Source organism: Haliaeetus albicilla, chromosome 9, assembly GCF_947461875.1.
Source record: "Haliaeetus albicilla chromosome 9, bHalAlb1.1, whole genome shotgun sequence".
Lineage (NCBI taxonomy): Eukaryota > Metazoa > Chordata > Aves > Accipitriformes > Accipitridae > Haliaeetus > Haliaeetus albicilla.
This window is the reverse complement of record NC_091491.1, coordinates 31,569,914-31,584,155: the sequence shown is the minus strand read 5'-3', so window position 1 is coordinate 31,584,155 and position 14,242 is coordinate 31,569,914. Positions and strand designations below refer to the sequence as shown.

At 45.5% G+C, this 14,242-nt stretch overlaps 1 protein-coding gene across 10 annotated transcripts in view; it reads left to right on the top strand.

The window, feature by feature from the left end:
• The window catches only part of LPP (LIM domain containing preferred translocation partner in lipoma), a 353,044-nt gene that overhangs the window by 169,244 nt on the left and 169,558 nt on the right, over positions 1-14,242 (top strand). For all 10 annotated transcript variants that reach the window (XM_069792426.1, XM_069792421.1, XM_069792425.1 and 7 more), the window contains one exon: positions 13,450-13,572. In XM_069792426.1, coding sequence (XP_069648527.1) covers positions 13,450-13,572 — 123 coding nt within the window. The remainder of the gene's footprint in view (positions 1-13,449; positions 13,573-14,242) is intronic.

Below are 14,242 nucleotides of genomic sequence, written 5' to 3'. Positions count from 1 at the left end.
GCCCTGGTGGGCACCTCCTGGCTCGTGTGGGTGTCTTTGTGGGACACTGTCACACGGCCAGTGCTGGAATCAGGTTCACTGCTGGCACCTGCAGAGAGGTTAATCTGTAACCTGGATTATCTGCCCGTGGATAATAGAGACATGAATGTGGAAAGTAATAGGGGAGGCATGGATAGCGTGCAGAAAAAGGAGCCAATTTTATCCTGTCAGAGCTAGTATCGGCCTGTGACAGACAAAAAGGAAGCAAAAACATCATTGTATCCAAGGTAGAATTGTTTAAGCAGAGGGAAAATAAAAAGATAATGATGATGTGGGAATTCTTCCATCAAAGCAGATGAGCTGAGTGATGGAAGAGAGTGAGGTAACATGATCAGAATTGAAGAAACTTCCATTCTTCTCGTTTCTGAGTGCTATTCAAATCTTCTGTTGGATTAGCAGGTCCTAGGAAAGATCTCTTGCAAGATCAGTTGCTCCTGTGTCAAATCCTGGGTAGCCTGTGTTGCATTAGGGAACTGTAATGCAGCGGCAAGACTAAGACCGACAGACTGTCAGTAGCAAGAAGGAATTCTAAAAATTGCAGCAGACAAACTATTACGCCTTTTCTATGAAGCTGGCTGGGACTGGAAGATGCGGTTTAGAAAGTCAAAGTCTTTCCATGCAGCTTGAGCACGGTGGTAGGCTGGAACATGATAGAGCAGACAGAGTCAGATTCCTACCTTGGTTTTGGTGCTTTTAAGTACTGTGATGCTGTGCGGTACAGAAATGAGCTTTGGTCAAACAAGATGAAAGGAAATACAGCTATACTGATTGGAGAATCCAGTTGTCTGTCTAAATGCAGTTTTAAAGCCCTGGAGTAGTTCAAGGAGTAGGGCAAACTTCATCCTATTTTTGATGCAAATTTTGCCTGGCAGTAATGAGATGTGGATATGGAGAAGTTGTAAGAGCATCTAATTTCCAAGAATGGAAGTGGCTGAGGTGCAGGTTCCCGTCTCTTGTTTTTCAGTTTCCGTTGCTGGTGAAAAACAGCTTCAGCTGCCATGACGGGTGGTTTTGTTGTCAGAAAATATTGCCTCTGTGAAGAACGTGTGGCACAGTGTCTAAGCAAGCTGAAAGGTGGCAGAAATACCAATGAGAAATGTTGTTGTAGCCAGAGCTGGAGGAATTTGTTCCAGGACAGAAGGGCAGGCATGATTTTAAGTGTCTGCTGCCATTAAACTCCATCTTTGCAGGACCATTCCCTACGGTTGTATTTTTCAGATTTGATTTGCTGGTGAAAATGCAGGATGTTGATTAGCTTTAACACACAATGAACAGGTAAAGAAGAGCATCTGGAAAACATCGTAGGATGTTTTTAGTGTTGTTTTTATGGTGTGAGAAGTAAAATAGAAATGTTTGGGAAAGCTGTAGCAACTCAAAGTGTTGCTGAAGCCAGCAAGTGACAGCTCCACCAGAGGTGCTGTAGAAACTCCTCTCATTCAACAGTCCTGAGCTACGGCTCCTTCCCTCTCCATCTCCTCATTTCCACATCTCTCTTTTGCCATGGAAACAGCCTCATGTCTTGTCACGTCCCAGGTCTAGCCTTCCTCTTCAGCTCTGTTACTCCACTCACTCCTGAGTCACTCTCCCCTTCCTCCCCTTGTCTCTGGCTCTGCAAATTCCCCTGGTTCTGCCCTGCAATACCCTTCTGTGTGTTCCCAAAAGATGCCACTGCCGAGGTCTGTGCAGGGCGTCAGCGCTTCCCGTGGGTAGTGGTAGGGCTGCCCTCTGGGAGCGGCGTTTGGTCGATGCTAAGGTCAAGTGAGCCTCTTAAAGACATTCAGGTAGGGAATGTACTTTCTCTGCAGAAGTAAATCCCGTTTGGCTTCTGTGGCTGTGTTGGCCCCAAGCAGAAATACAGTTAAAAGATATTTTCCTGAGGTCTCGTGCACTGGGGACACATTTTCCGATACATGAATTCTTACTGGAAAAGAGCAACTTACATTCATTTATTTGCATATGGATGGTTTCAAAATAAACCTTGAAGCTCACCCGGGAGGCATCTGCACACTGGGGATACTCTCTGCAACAGGGTTTTGTAGCGGTCTCTGGGCAGTGCAAGTTATTCATTGTTCCCCTTTCTGTGTAATTCAGGTCCTTTTTCTTCAGCTGAGGGTACTCGCTTAGGAAATGCGTCGAAGGTAAGGTGTCCGAACAAGAGGAGGAGGTTGTTAAAAAAGAAAGAAAACCCACGTTCATCCAGCCAAGTCAAATACCAGACACACATCTGGCAGCCTTGAAGGGAAGGTAAAAGTGGGCCTAATGGTTTGGAAAATGAGATTGCAAACTTCTAGAAGGCAAGGACCTTCCTCTGTGAATCAGAACTGTGGGGCTGGCCCAGCCGAGTCTTGCCCACCCCATGGACTGCAACCATTAACCGCCCGAAAAACATGTGGACTGAGGCAGAGTCCAGATTTTCCTCCTCTCAACTTTGAGAGAAATATACTAGATTTTTAATATGACTCATTTCTGCAGAAGCCAAACCCAAGCCATTGACTTTCATGTAGTCTTATACATCCATTTTGCTGACATTTTGCCAGGCTTGCTGGGAGATTCTTGAATCCTTGCAAATGTTTTGGCACGCACCCCTTCCTATTACAGCAAAACAAGCAAACAAATTCAGAAGTATGTTATATGTTTAACTTCTGCACTTGGAGCTTATTCAGGCGGTGAAAATTGACTGGCCAATTTTAATTTTACTTTTTTTTTCAGTGGTGATTTCCTAATAGCTTCATAGCCCATGTTCAGGATTGCTTTCTCAAATTCAGAGAAGCTTGACTGTGTGCTTAAACTTCATTAAAGTTGATAGAACTTAAGCACACGTGTAAAATTAAGCATATGCTTATGTTTTACACAGCCTTTTTGCAGGTGACACAAGCAGCTGCATATGGGTTTCCAACATGTGATTAAATTCCAAAAGGAGTTTTTAAAAACAGTTTTAGTCAACCTTAATTTTCTGAAATTGGTAGCTTTAACAAAACCTATCTTTTTTGATTAAAATTGCCTGAGATGTGTCCCTTTTTAAAAGCTCTTCATTTAACTGTCACAATATACAGTCTTGTGTGGGATAGAGTTTGTTCATGCAAATTTAATTTCTAGTTAAAGTGGTACAAACAAAAAGTGATTTCAATAGAGCTTTATGAACGTGGCAGTGCTGTTGCTTTCTCACCTCTGCCGATGTGGGGGCCAGGCAGAGCCATTAAATTGTCAGCTGTGCCCTTCTGCGTATCGCAGATCATAAAGCTTCGCCCAGTCACCCAGGGAGACCAAAGGCATCCAGCCTTGATCCACAGACATCAAGAGATGGACAAATCTTGGAAGTTTGTTCTAGCATTTAATTACCTGCAGTATTACACATAAGTGAATATCTCTGTTATTTTTAAATAGAATTTCCCTGGCTTCGGCTTCCTGGCTGCAGCGTGTTTTTCTATTTTGCTAGATTGGACAGTCTTGTGGTATCTGGCGTTTTTGTTCTGTGAAGCTGTTTAGATATTGTTATCGAGCTACTTAATCTCCTTTGTAAGTGAAGCCAAGTGAGCTCTCTACGTGTCTCATTGCCAGCTGTTTCTGCTTTTCTGGGGCGTCTCAAGTTTTTAAAATGCTGCCTTCCAAACTGGACACGGTATTTCAGTGCCAGACTTGCCAGAAGTGTTGAAAGGAGTAAAATCACCTTCAGCTCCGCACTTTCCCTGCTCCAGGATGGTGCGGCACCGGGCAGGAGCTGGTGTTTCGTGTGGTTTTCCCCTATGGCATATAAATCCTGAGGCGGGGGGCTGGGTGTGACAGCTTACCCTGTGCATAGATGTGTGTAATTCATGGCTTGTCAGACACGTCCCGTGCCATTGGAGGCATCCTCCTCTTCCCTCTTACACCAGAAGAGGAAAGAGGAAGATCACGACTTGGCCAGGATGTGGAGGTGAAGGGAGTCTTTGCTCTTAGACATCACTGTGGGATCTTTTATAAATGTAATGTTCATGTTGTATGACTCAGTGGGAAGGTTTTCCTTTATTGCAGTGGACACTTAATGAGCTATTTGGTTCCTACATCGATTAAACTTTGCAACTGTATTGGGGTAATTGGTTACTCTTCAGTTATGGGTCCCCTTGGAGGCAGATGATGAAATATCCGATATCTCCTCTTAGTTCTCAGTTTTTCTGCAAGCAGCAATACTCTGCGGGGAACATCAGCTCTGCTTGATGGCTAATTAAACATTAATTTGTGATGATATTGGAGCATTTTTTTAAGTTGTTGAGTGAGTGGGCAAAGGGGAAACTTTCAACGGTCACCATAATTATCAATAACGAGTCCTAATGTAATTGCATTAATTAAAAAAAAAAAGGATGTATTCCCTGCTGCTGTAAAGTCAGTTAAAGTAGCTGAAAGTCATGCTGGGTCAAAAAGATTTCATGGCCAGCTGTTCTTACCCCTTGAACAGAGAGGTAGCGCTGTCCTGCAGAAGGCATAGAGAAAAAATTGATATTTTCCATTTCATATTGTATATTCTGCTGATGAACAGGAACGTTTCACTAATTCAATATAATTCCCAAGGACGAGTGATTGTAACTCCACCCGGAGAATATTAAATTGCCTTAATGGAAAAATAAACTGGTTTTATTCTCCCCCTTCTCTCCCCATCTTCCCCGTTCAGTTTTCAAATAGCTTTATGTGCCTCCTTAGTTTATTAATACACTTCTCATCTTGCTGCTGATTTTGCATCTGGTAGCACTTAACACAGACAAGACTTCCAAAGCTTTTGATCAGACATGTTAAGTAAACTATCGGGACTGTCAGGTCTGCTGCTCTGGCAGATGTTGACTTGTGGGACTCCTCTCTCTTCATCCCCCGACTGTTCCTTATCAAATCCATCCTGTTGCTTTCATGTGCTTGAGGATCATGGTGCCTCTTCCCCATGTACTAGCTGGCCCACAGTACAAAGATCCTCTGGTCGACTGAATGGCATTTGTTGTTTTGCTGGTTTTCAGTAGCACTGCAGTTTTAAAAGCACCATTTAGCCAGCCTTGAAATTGCCAGGGCTTCCTTCCATGAGCAAAACGCAGCAGTCGGAAACCCGAAAAAGCCGGCTGCAGGTTTGAATGTCCAAGGTGGAGGTGTCAGTCTGTGATGGCAGGGAGCAGGGGGGCTGGATAACACCATCCTGGGGCAGAGCAGATGGGGGCTGAGGGGACCAGACAGCACAGGACCTCTGTGTTGGCATCTCCAGCTTCAGGGCACCTACAAGCGCACCCCTGGGCTACAAGGCAGATCATGTTGAGTGCTTTGACCTATTTCTGCATCCTCTTGACTCCTGTCACATAACTGCCTTCTGTTGTCCTCAGGGGTGGCAACAGGACAGGGGGTGTTGCACATATCCTCGTGGACTATTGTCCGTGTCCCATCACAGCCACTGGGGTCATCGGCTGCTGGCCTTGGACCCAGTGCTTTAGGCATGGAGCCTGTTGGCTAAACTTCTATGATGCAGCTTCACCCTTTTTTGTTTCTGCTCGCTCATCTAATACCCAGGGCCAAATCCTCTTCTGTGGTCTTGAGAAGTCTGGGCAAACTGTGGGTGTTTGTAGCAAAAGCTCCTCTCCGGTGTTAGGGGCCGGAGCTGTTTGGAAGGGAACGTAGCCCGGGGCTCTGCCCTGGCATTACCGCTGCCCATCCGCACTGGTGGCATCCTGCCCCTGAGCTGAGCCAAGGTGCTGGTTTTGGGATTGGGGACCCTCTCGAATGTGCAGAAGGCAATGGCGTACAAAACAGTAGTGGAAGAAGGGTCACTGGCCCAGAAGCCAGTGCTTGGCGTGGCGGCGGCTCAGATCCAGCCCTCTGATCATGTGAAGTCGGGGCCATCCTGCAGTGAAATTGCAGCTGGAGCTTGGATGGCTTGGACAGCGGTTTGTTGTCTTCTGGCATGTTTTGTCAGGGCTAGGACAGCAAATACAGAGAATGAAAGGTCAGTTAAGGAGCTGGGTTGGCCCAGTGGATTAGTGTCTTTATCTGATGGCCAGAAGGAGCTTGGTTGTGTCTCTGAGTTGCAGCACCTTGCTCCCACCCCTCTACCTGCTTTCCCTTCCCAGGGCTGGCATCCAGTTGACAATAAGCTCCTTGGGACAAGGATGTTTCCTAACTGTTGTATGTGAGCAGTGCCTGTCACACTGATCTCTAGGGAAATATAAACCTTTATTGTCATACAGATTCATAACTGCAACAAAGTCTTTGCTGTCTTTCATATATGTGTCCCAGGAGGCTGAGTGCAATTGGCTGTGATTTCTGTTGTCTCGGCTAGAAGGAGGGAAGAAGCGGGTTTCCAGGTGTTGGTCCAAGTCCTGGCACTAAGGCGATGGTCAGTTATTAACCTGCAGAGACTGACATGTACCCACCAGCAGAAGTGACTCCTGGGTGGTGTCAGCTGGCGGATAGAAAGCACAACTGGAGGATTCATGTAAATGACTACAGAGCGCCAAATCAGATCACCAATGGTCAGTAGTGAGTATCCAGAGAAAAATGTAAAAGGGGAAGCGCAGAACATTTTTTATTTATTAAGTATTTTGGTGGAGTTTTCTTCCACATGTTTCTCCAGCTGCTTTTGAAATCCATGTAAACTCATAGCAACCACAGCGTCTTGCAGCAGAAGTAGCTCTGCAGCTTAGCAGCATGTGTGACAAAACACCTACCCCCTTTTCTTTGTTTTGAGACTGATGCTTTCTAGTTTCATGCTTTCTTCTTCTGTTATCTGCTTTCTCTGCTTTGTTTTTCGTCTTAATATTTTTATTATTTGTCCTTTTTATAAGCTTCCTACACCGCAGTGAGTTTATAAATTGGTTGTTAAGGTTTCGCAAGATGTCTCCTAGCAATGCTTAGCAAATAACTTTTCTTCATCTGCTTGTTCAATTGCCCCAGTTGTAAGCCTGTGGCAGTTCTTTACAACACCTTGTTGCTTCAGAGATAAGATCAATTAATCCTCAGGATACTCGGTGCTTTTTCCATTTTCCATGATGGGAGAATTGAATGTGGGACTGTGGCTACCCCAGACCCATGCCATAGGTCTGGGACTGAGCTGAGCTTGGACCCCAGGAGCGCAGCCCCATTTACCCTGCTGTGTCTCCCGCGGTTTGCTGCAGCACAGCTGCTGGTGTGAACTGTGCCAAGGGAGAATATTTGCCACATTTATTGGCCCTTTTTGGGGCAGTAAGGTAGGCTGATGTTTAGTGAATGATTGCCCCCAACACCATTTAAGTCCCGTTCCGGGTAGGCCCACCTGCCTCCTTACAAGGGAGATCTTCAAAAGTGGCTGCAGTTGTAGAAATGTTGCTCAGTTAAATGACAGCAGTATCTGAGAGACACCAAACGATGCCTTTGAACAGCCCACTTCAAACTTTTGAAGTGTTTGCCTTTGGTCCTGCTAATATCCAGCAACACAAACCAGGTAAAACTATTCTATGCCTGAAAAAAAGAAAGAGCAGGGGAAAAAATAAATCAAAACCTAACTTCCCTTTGGCTTTTATCCTCGATGTCATCAAAAGACTAAAAAGGATATTTCAGGCCTGGCTTCAGCCTGATGGAACAGCAGGGAAGTTCTTTTCTATTAGATCCTTGATACAATCACGTCTGGTGAAATCACTGCGGTCACATCTGCTGAAATCTTCCATCATTTCAGATTTGTTTCAAAAGACTCAATCTTTCTGTTTTTAAAGGGCACGACTACTTTTCCAGCCCCTCCTTGGTGCCTGGAATGGCAATTAGGCATCAGTCAAGCATCTTAGACCCCCCTCGCCCCGAATGCTGCAGTCAGCTCTTGTCTCCGTGTGCGTGCTTGGTGGGGCAGCCTCTTGGGACTGTTTTAACTGACATTAGGGAATTTGAAAGAAAATGTTTGCACTTGTCTTTAGGCTCAGGGGAGAATAGACACAGCAGCTCATCTTCAGGGTGCCTCATTTTCCTGGTAGATGCCCTTGAGGATGCATCTTTTTGCCACTGCAGTGTCTTTTGGGGCTTTAGATGGCTTTTGTGACTTTGCAAAGACAGGGAAATTCTACAGTGAGAGAGATGGGGTAGCAAGGGTCTGTGTCTGAAAAGGATCTTGCCTCTGGCAGTAGTATTGTTGGAGAAAGTGCAAAGAAGGGAAAAAACAAAAAAGGAAAAATTAAACACAAACCCCAGCCTGAAGTTTATCAAGACTGAATCACTTCTTTTCTTCTTCCTGATTAACATTTCTCACAGTCTCTTCTTGTATGTATAGTGTATGCCATCAAAATCAAACATCTTTCCCTCCTGTCCCCTGCCTGCTCCCAGCTAAAATAGGAAATAAGAGCCCCATTCTTCTTTCTCTGTCTGCGGCTCTGTCTAAGCCCAGCGCCCGAGGCCATGGAGTAGAAAGAGATGCTAACTCCTTGTTTGGAGAGCTGTTTCATTTGCTCTTCCTACCACCTCAGTGCCTACCTGAGTATTTCGACAGCCTGCAGAGTGTGGCAGGCAGCTGCTGTGGGTGCAGCCTCCTGGAAGCAGGCAGCGGTCACCGAATTTATCAGCTCTGCCACCTCGTCTGTGGCTCAGTCACATTTACTGGAGGAAAAGACAATAAAGTCTTTAAAGGCAAAAGTCCTTATTTGCTATCTACCTGCTCACAACCCCTGGTTTGCCTAAATTCTCCTCTTCCTTGCTCCTCTTGTTACTTAAGTCCTTTATTTCTGTGATTACCTTTGCTGCAAAGGGCTTTTCTACTCCCTGCTTTTCCCCGTTCTTGGATGTGTAAATACAGTGTTGACCTGTCGCAGCCCAAATAGAGCTCCCCAGGCACCTCAGGCTCCCAGTAAAACCAATGTACCAGGAGCAGAAGGCACTGGGGGACACCAGTCTGTTTGTTTCGAGTCATTAGCTACGACCTTTCTTAATATCCATGGTGTTCATCTCCATTCTTCCACTTGTGAGTTACGAGGTTATCAGTGACTTGTGATAGCACAGCTTGCAGAGCGAGTTGACGCTACGAGGAAGGTTGTGTATCTAGCTGTAGCTCTGCTGTCTTCGACGTGTCTGTACATATATAACAGCACTGCATTTCCCAATAACGACAGCTCGTGTTCCTGGAGTGCAGCTCAGAAGATGAGCTGGCCGTAACGCTCATGAAATGCGTTCAGCTCAATCTACTTTAGAGAAGACTTGAGCAAGGCTAAGGTGGATGGGGAGAAGGTGGATCTTGATGCTGGAAAATTGCACTGCAGTGAGCAACGTCCTGATGCTCTGAAAGTGTTCAGGAGTTTGGCCGTTGCCTTGTGTTGGTAGAAAATAGCCACTGGGACTCTGGAGTTACTTCTAATCTGCTGTCAGTGTAAGTCAGCAGGTCGCTGCTGCAAAGCCACCCTCCATCTTTCCCTGACACAGCAGCACCAGTGGGCATCAGCGTGATTTCCCGTAGAGGCTCAGAGACCAACCTGGCAGCCCACGTTGCATCTCTTGTCCCAGGGGCTAATAACTGTCCCAAGCTGCAGCACTGCATGGCAGCAAACAGGGCATGGAGAGAGGAGAAAACAGAGAATAAAAGAGAGGTGGCTGGGTCTGGGTAGGGAAAGGAATTTGGAGCAGGAGCTACGAAGGACATCTGGGAGCCAGATTCTTCTCTTTGAGCCCATTGCAAGGAGCTGGCTTGCACAAATGAGATGCATTCTTGTTTCTCTGCTGTAACCTGCAAAATTTGATAAAAGTAAGTGATCTAGGTTGTAAGAAAAGGTGGCATCTAGGGAATCATTGTGCTTTTCATGTCTTCTAGCTCAGTGAATAGTCTTACTGCTTTTTTAGCATAGTGAGGCAAACTTTGAGGTCCTGTGTTGCCCTCTGCACTGCATGTTCTGTAATGAACATCCCTTGGGGTGGGGTGGGGGGACCTGTGGCACTGACTGGTGTTGGGTGGTAGGATTAGCAAAATTAAAGCCAGTTTTCATTGGAACAGAGTAGGTTGACGGTGCTCAGGAGTGGATTACCATCACAGCTGCTCTGAGCTGCACACCAGGAATTCAGGGGCAGACAAACAAGCCAAACAGTGAAGCTCTCTGCTGTTTTTCTCTCTTTTGCCTCGCAGCAGGGACTGAGCCAGGGGATAGGAGTGTAGGCGTTGCAGAAGTTCACGTGAGTGGATAGTCTCTGGCATGAGTAATTTGTTGGACTGGGTTGGCTTATGTTTGCTTTTTGTTGAACTCATGTTGGCCAGGCCAAAGATAGCATCCTTTTTCTTTTTAAACCCGCTTTTCCATATTCTGCTGGCTGAAAGGGCAGGCGCGCAAGCGACTTGTCAACTACAATGCCATAAATCCAGACAGAAATAGAATTAGCAGTTCTTTCTGGTTCCGGTGTTTGTATCTGCGAGGTCGTGAGCTTAACCAGTCTGGGTTCCTCAGAACGGAGCCGTGTCTGTGTGAACCTGTTGTGCCTAGGGACCTGGTGCTTGGGTTTTGTTCCAGAGCAATATCATAAAACTTTTATAGCAACGTCATGACGAAGAGCATGAGAAGAGAAATAACTTAACCCTCTCTTGCTAAAGTTAGTGTTGCAAATTCTTCTCCTGTTTCCATATGCAGCAAGTCCCTCGGTTGAATCTGGAGCGCTGTGGGGAGAAAAATGCAAGTTTCATGGAGATGGGGAAGAGAGAGCAAGCAGAAACCTGTCTTTGCGAGGACTACCTTTTCTTAAGTGTACTTAAAGTCCAGTCCTGTCCCAATAGGCCCTTACACACATCGGTAGCATTATTCGTTGGCACTGTCGTACTGCATTGTGCTCCAGCATTTGTAGAATTGGGCTCTTAATCTATGTTGATTATGTTTTAATTGAATAAATAAATCTTTTACAGAGCCCAGAATCAATAGAGAAGTTTCCATGCTATTTTATTTTATTTTTCTAGGTTTCCTAAGGACATTTAACTTTTACAACCTTACAACTTGTTCTGCAGCATTTGCTAGTCAGCTATTGCGTAATTGTTCTGGGGAATGAGAACCTGGGAATAATATGGCCCAGAAATGCTAAGAAGCAGAAATGAAATCGGCTGATCTTCTCATCTGTCACCATCCCTCCTCTCCAGGGTCAGGGTACCAAACAGGCCTCGTGTGGGCTCCAGTTTTATGCCTGGGTCTGCCATTGATTTGATTTATCACCTCAAATGTTGGGGCTTCGGATGCTGTTCGCATCTCTCCCCCTTTCCAGGCTGGCTTTTGGCTGCTCAGCTTAAAAATTCTCTGGAGTGGAGCAATCACAGTTTTTGTGTCTGGGAAGCCTGTGGCTGCCCTGCAGTTATAGGCCAACAACTGGAGGGTGGAGAAAAAACAAGTAAGAACCGTGAAGTGCGCTAATAGTGGAAAGGAAATTGTACTTTTGCAGATTTAAAAATCCAGGTGCCTACAGCTAGCCAGGAGTAATGGTCTGGGGTAATTCCTGTGAAAAGTATTTCTTTTTTTTGAACAATAGTTTGCATGGAAAAACTTTGGCTCTATAATAAAAATAGGCAAGAAAAATTGAGTTTATAAGTAGTTTCTAACCTGACTCTCAGCCTTTTAAATGACATGTTCTTGCATAAAGCACATTGGAGTTTCCATTTTCTTGTTAGTCAAGCCAAATTTATTGTAATCCAATAAGATTTAATAATCATTAGGAACTAATGAATGCCTCAGCACGTATAAGCTTGGCAGATCAGAGCCTGCCTGCTTTGCATAGTCTGTCTCTCTTTGACCAACTTGCCATTTATGTGTCAGATTGATGAGTTGGGAGTTCTGTAAAAACGTAATGATTGAATGCACCTGAAATGAAATTTAAATAAAAACTATCTGGAACAGCCAGTTAGCCAAAGGAAAAGGCAAATTTTTGGCTTGGAAATCGAAGTAACTTCGTGAGAGTGAAGACAAACAGAGCTGGATTGTCTGTGGGAAGTGCTGGTATGGTCTGAACAGAATTTACAGTTGAAATTAGGTGAGTTGTTAGGTAATTCTTTAGTATTTTTATTATCGTAGTAGTCAAGCTGCAAATGAACTTCTGCACTGAGCTCTGTAGTTGCATGTATGCGGAGAGACTCTGTCTGGGGGATTTGCAGATAAGTGAGACATGGAAGGACAGAAGAAAAATACTGACTATGACTCAGGTTAAGAAAAGACTTCAACTTCTAATATTTCACTTGACTTGAGAGCTTCAGTTTCTGTGCATGCCCTAAATGTGGGCTGGCTCCGTGGGGCTAGCTCCTGGCACCTACGTCGCACGTGATAGGGATCCTTAGCTGTTTTTCTTGAACTTCTTATTCCTGACAGAGCTGCCTAATTTCCAAAGCACTGAAAACATTGAGGAGGGAAGATCTTTCCTAGCCTGTACGTGCCTTTGTGCACTGCTGGGAGGTACCACTGTTGGGTTGGGCTGTACAGCACAGAGGCTCTTCCCAGAGGTTTTGGGCTAAGTTGATTTTTCAAAAACAAAGTGTGTCAATGAGTCCTCTTTTAAAATGCTTATTCTAGCAGGGATTGCAGTGCAGCCCTTGAACTGTGGCTTGGGGATCACATACTCTCCTGCGATGCCAAGACCTGGGTTTTACTTTTGGAGGTGGGTGGTTGTAGTGAAAACTTTTCCCTTCCGAGTGAGCATCCCTACCAGCTTGGGTACAAGTGGGGCTGGGCCGTTTTGAAAGCAGGGAGAAAGCAAGACGTATTGAATCAGAAAGGGTCCTGGCTGTAGGTTGGTATTTGCTCTGGGCATGGGCTTTCCTGCGTAATAGCCCTTTTCACAAGGACTTTATTTATGTTATTTTGTGACCGCTTACTGCAAATCATACCCTTTACCTTGAATCTGCTGGAAATGAATGGAACTTTTTCACTCCTCCTTGAAGGAGCTCTTCTTTTTAGACAGAAATTGTGAAGAAGTGTTGAATCAGACCGGTACAGCTACCATAAATAGATTTAAAATAATAATAGGTGCAGGTGGCCAGTCACTGGCCACTGTGGCTTGCAGCTCTGCTCAGTTTGTACTTTGCCTGGGATGGGGACATGGCAGAAGAGATACTCTCAGGATCCAGGTGCTCCAAGCCTGTCCCCAGCTCTGGCTGCCCAGCCAGGCATCCTTCTAAAATACATCTTCTCCATCTGCAGGAGTGGGGATTGTCCTGCCTCTTCACCTCGGCAACAGATTGCACACTGAGTTGCATAATCCTCCAAGTCAACTTAACACAATGGGACCATTGTGGGAAATACATGAAGAAAAACCCCAAAGCAGCCTAAATCCTTGTGAGATGGAGGCTTGCTGCTGGTTCTGGGAGAGAGCTACAGCATTTCAGCATGTTCGTCCCTGCAACCGAAGAGTTATTGCTGGGCATGGTAGCAGCTCTATGAGGACAGTAAGAAACCATGTGCCGGGCCAAGTGGTTTGAATAACTGGAACTCTTCTTTCTTCTTTAAGGTGAATCCTGGTGGCAAGACGCTTGAGGAGAGGCGGTCCAGTTTAGATGCAGAAATCGACTCTCTGACCAGCATCCTGGCCGATCTAGAGAGCAGCTCTCCTTATAAGCCTCGGACTCAACAGGTTAGTGGCACATTGCATAAACAGAGAGTGGGAAAGTGGCCAGCATCGACTGCTGGAGTCAATTCACTAACCGCTTGGTATTTGTTGCGAGCAGGCATGCCAGTTCCTCCTGATAGCATCCAGATGTGGCTGTCAATGGGGAGAAGGGCGCAGCCGCTCTGAAGGGGGCACCAGCTCAAAAGCTGCCGTACCTCTGAGCCAAGGGCCTCTGATCCCGATTGTTAGATTGCCACGGAGATTGTTAAAAAATGGCATGTCATTCTCCTTGACTTTCCACCAACAATAGCTTGTGAATTAAAACCTGCTCAGTTCACAAGTACTTTAACGCTTTAATTTTCTTGTTGTTTTTCTGTTTTGTTAACTTTTATCTGTCACGCTGCCAGAAGGATCCAGATATCCGCGTCTCAAGTTGTTTTCTTTTGTTTTTGTTGTCTAATCAGCGGTGACGAAGTGGCTTGGATCGTACCTCAGCTGTCAGGGTGGCTGTAGCCCAGCAAAGCAGACTGGAATTTGCACTTATTCTGCTGTGTCTAGACGAGGACTGCAGGGGTGACAGCAGCTCAGCTAATTTTTGTCACTCATCTAGGTAGTGCTTGAGTGGAGCTATTTAAGTTCTGGTGAGATGTCATCTGTTTATCAGAGGAAGCAGTGACACCCCAGTGGCACTGTA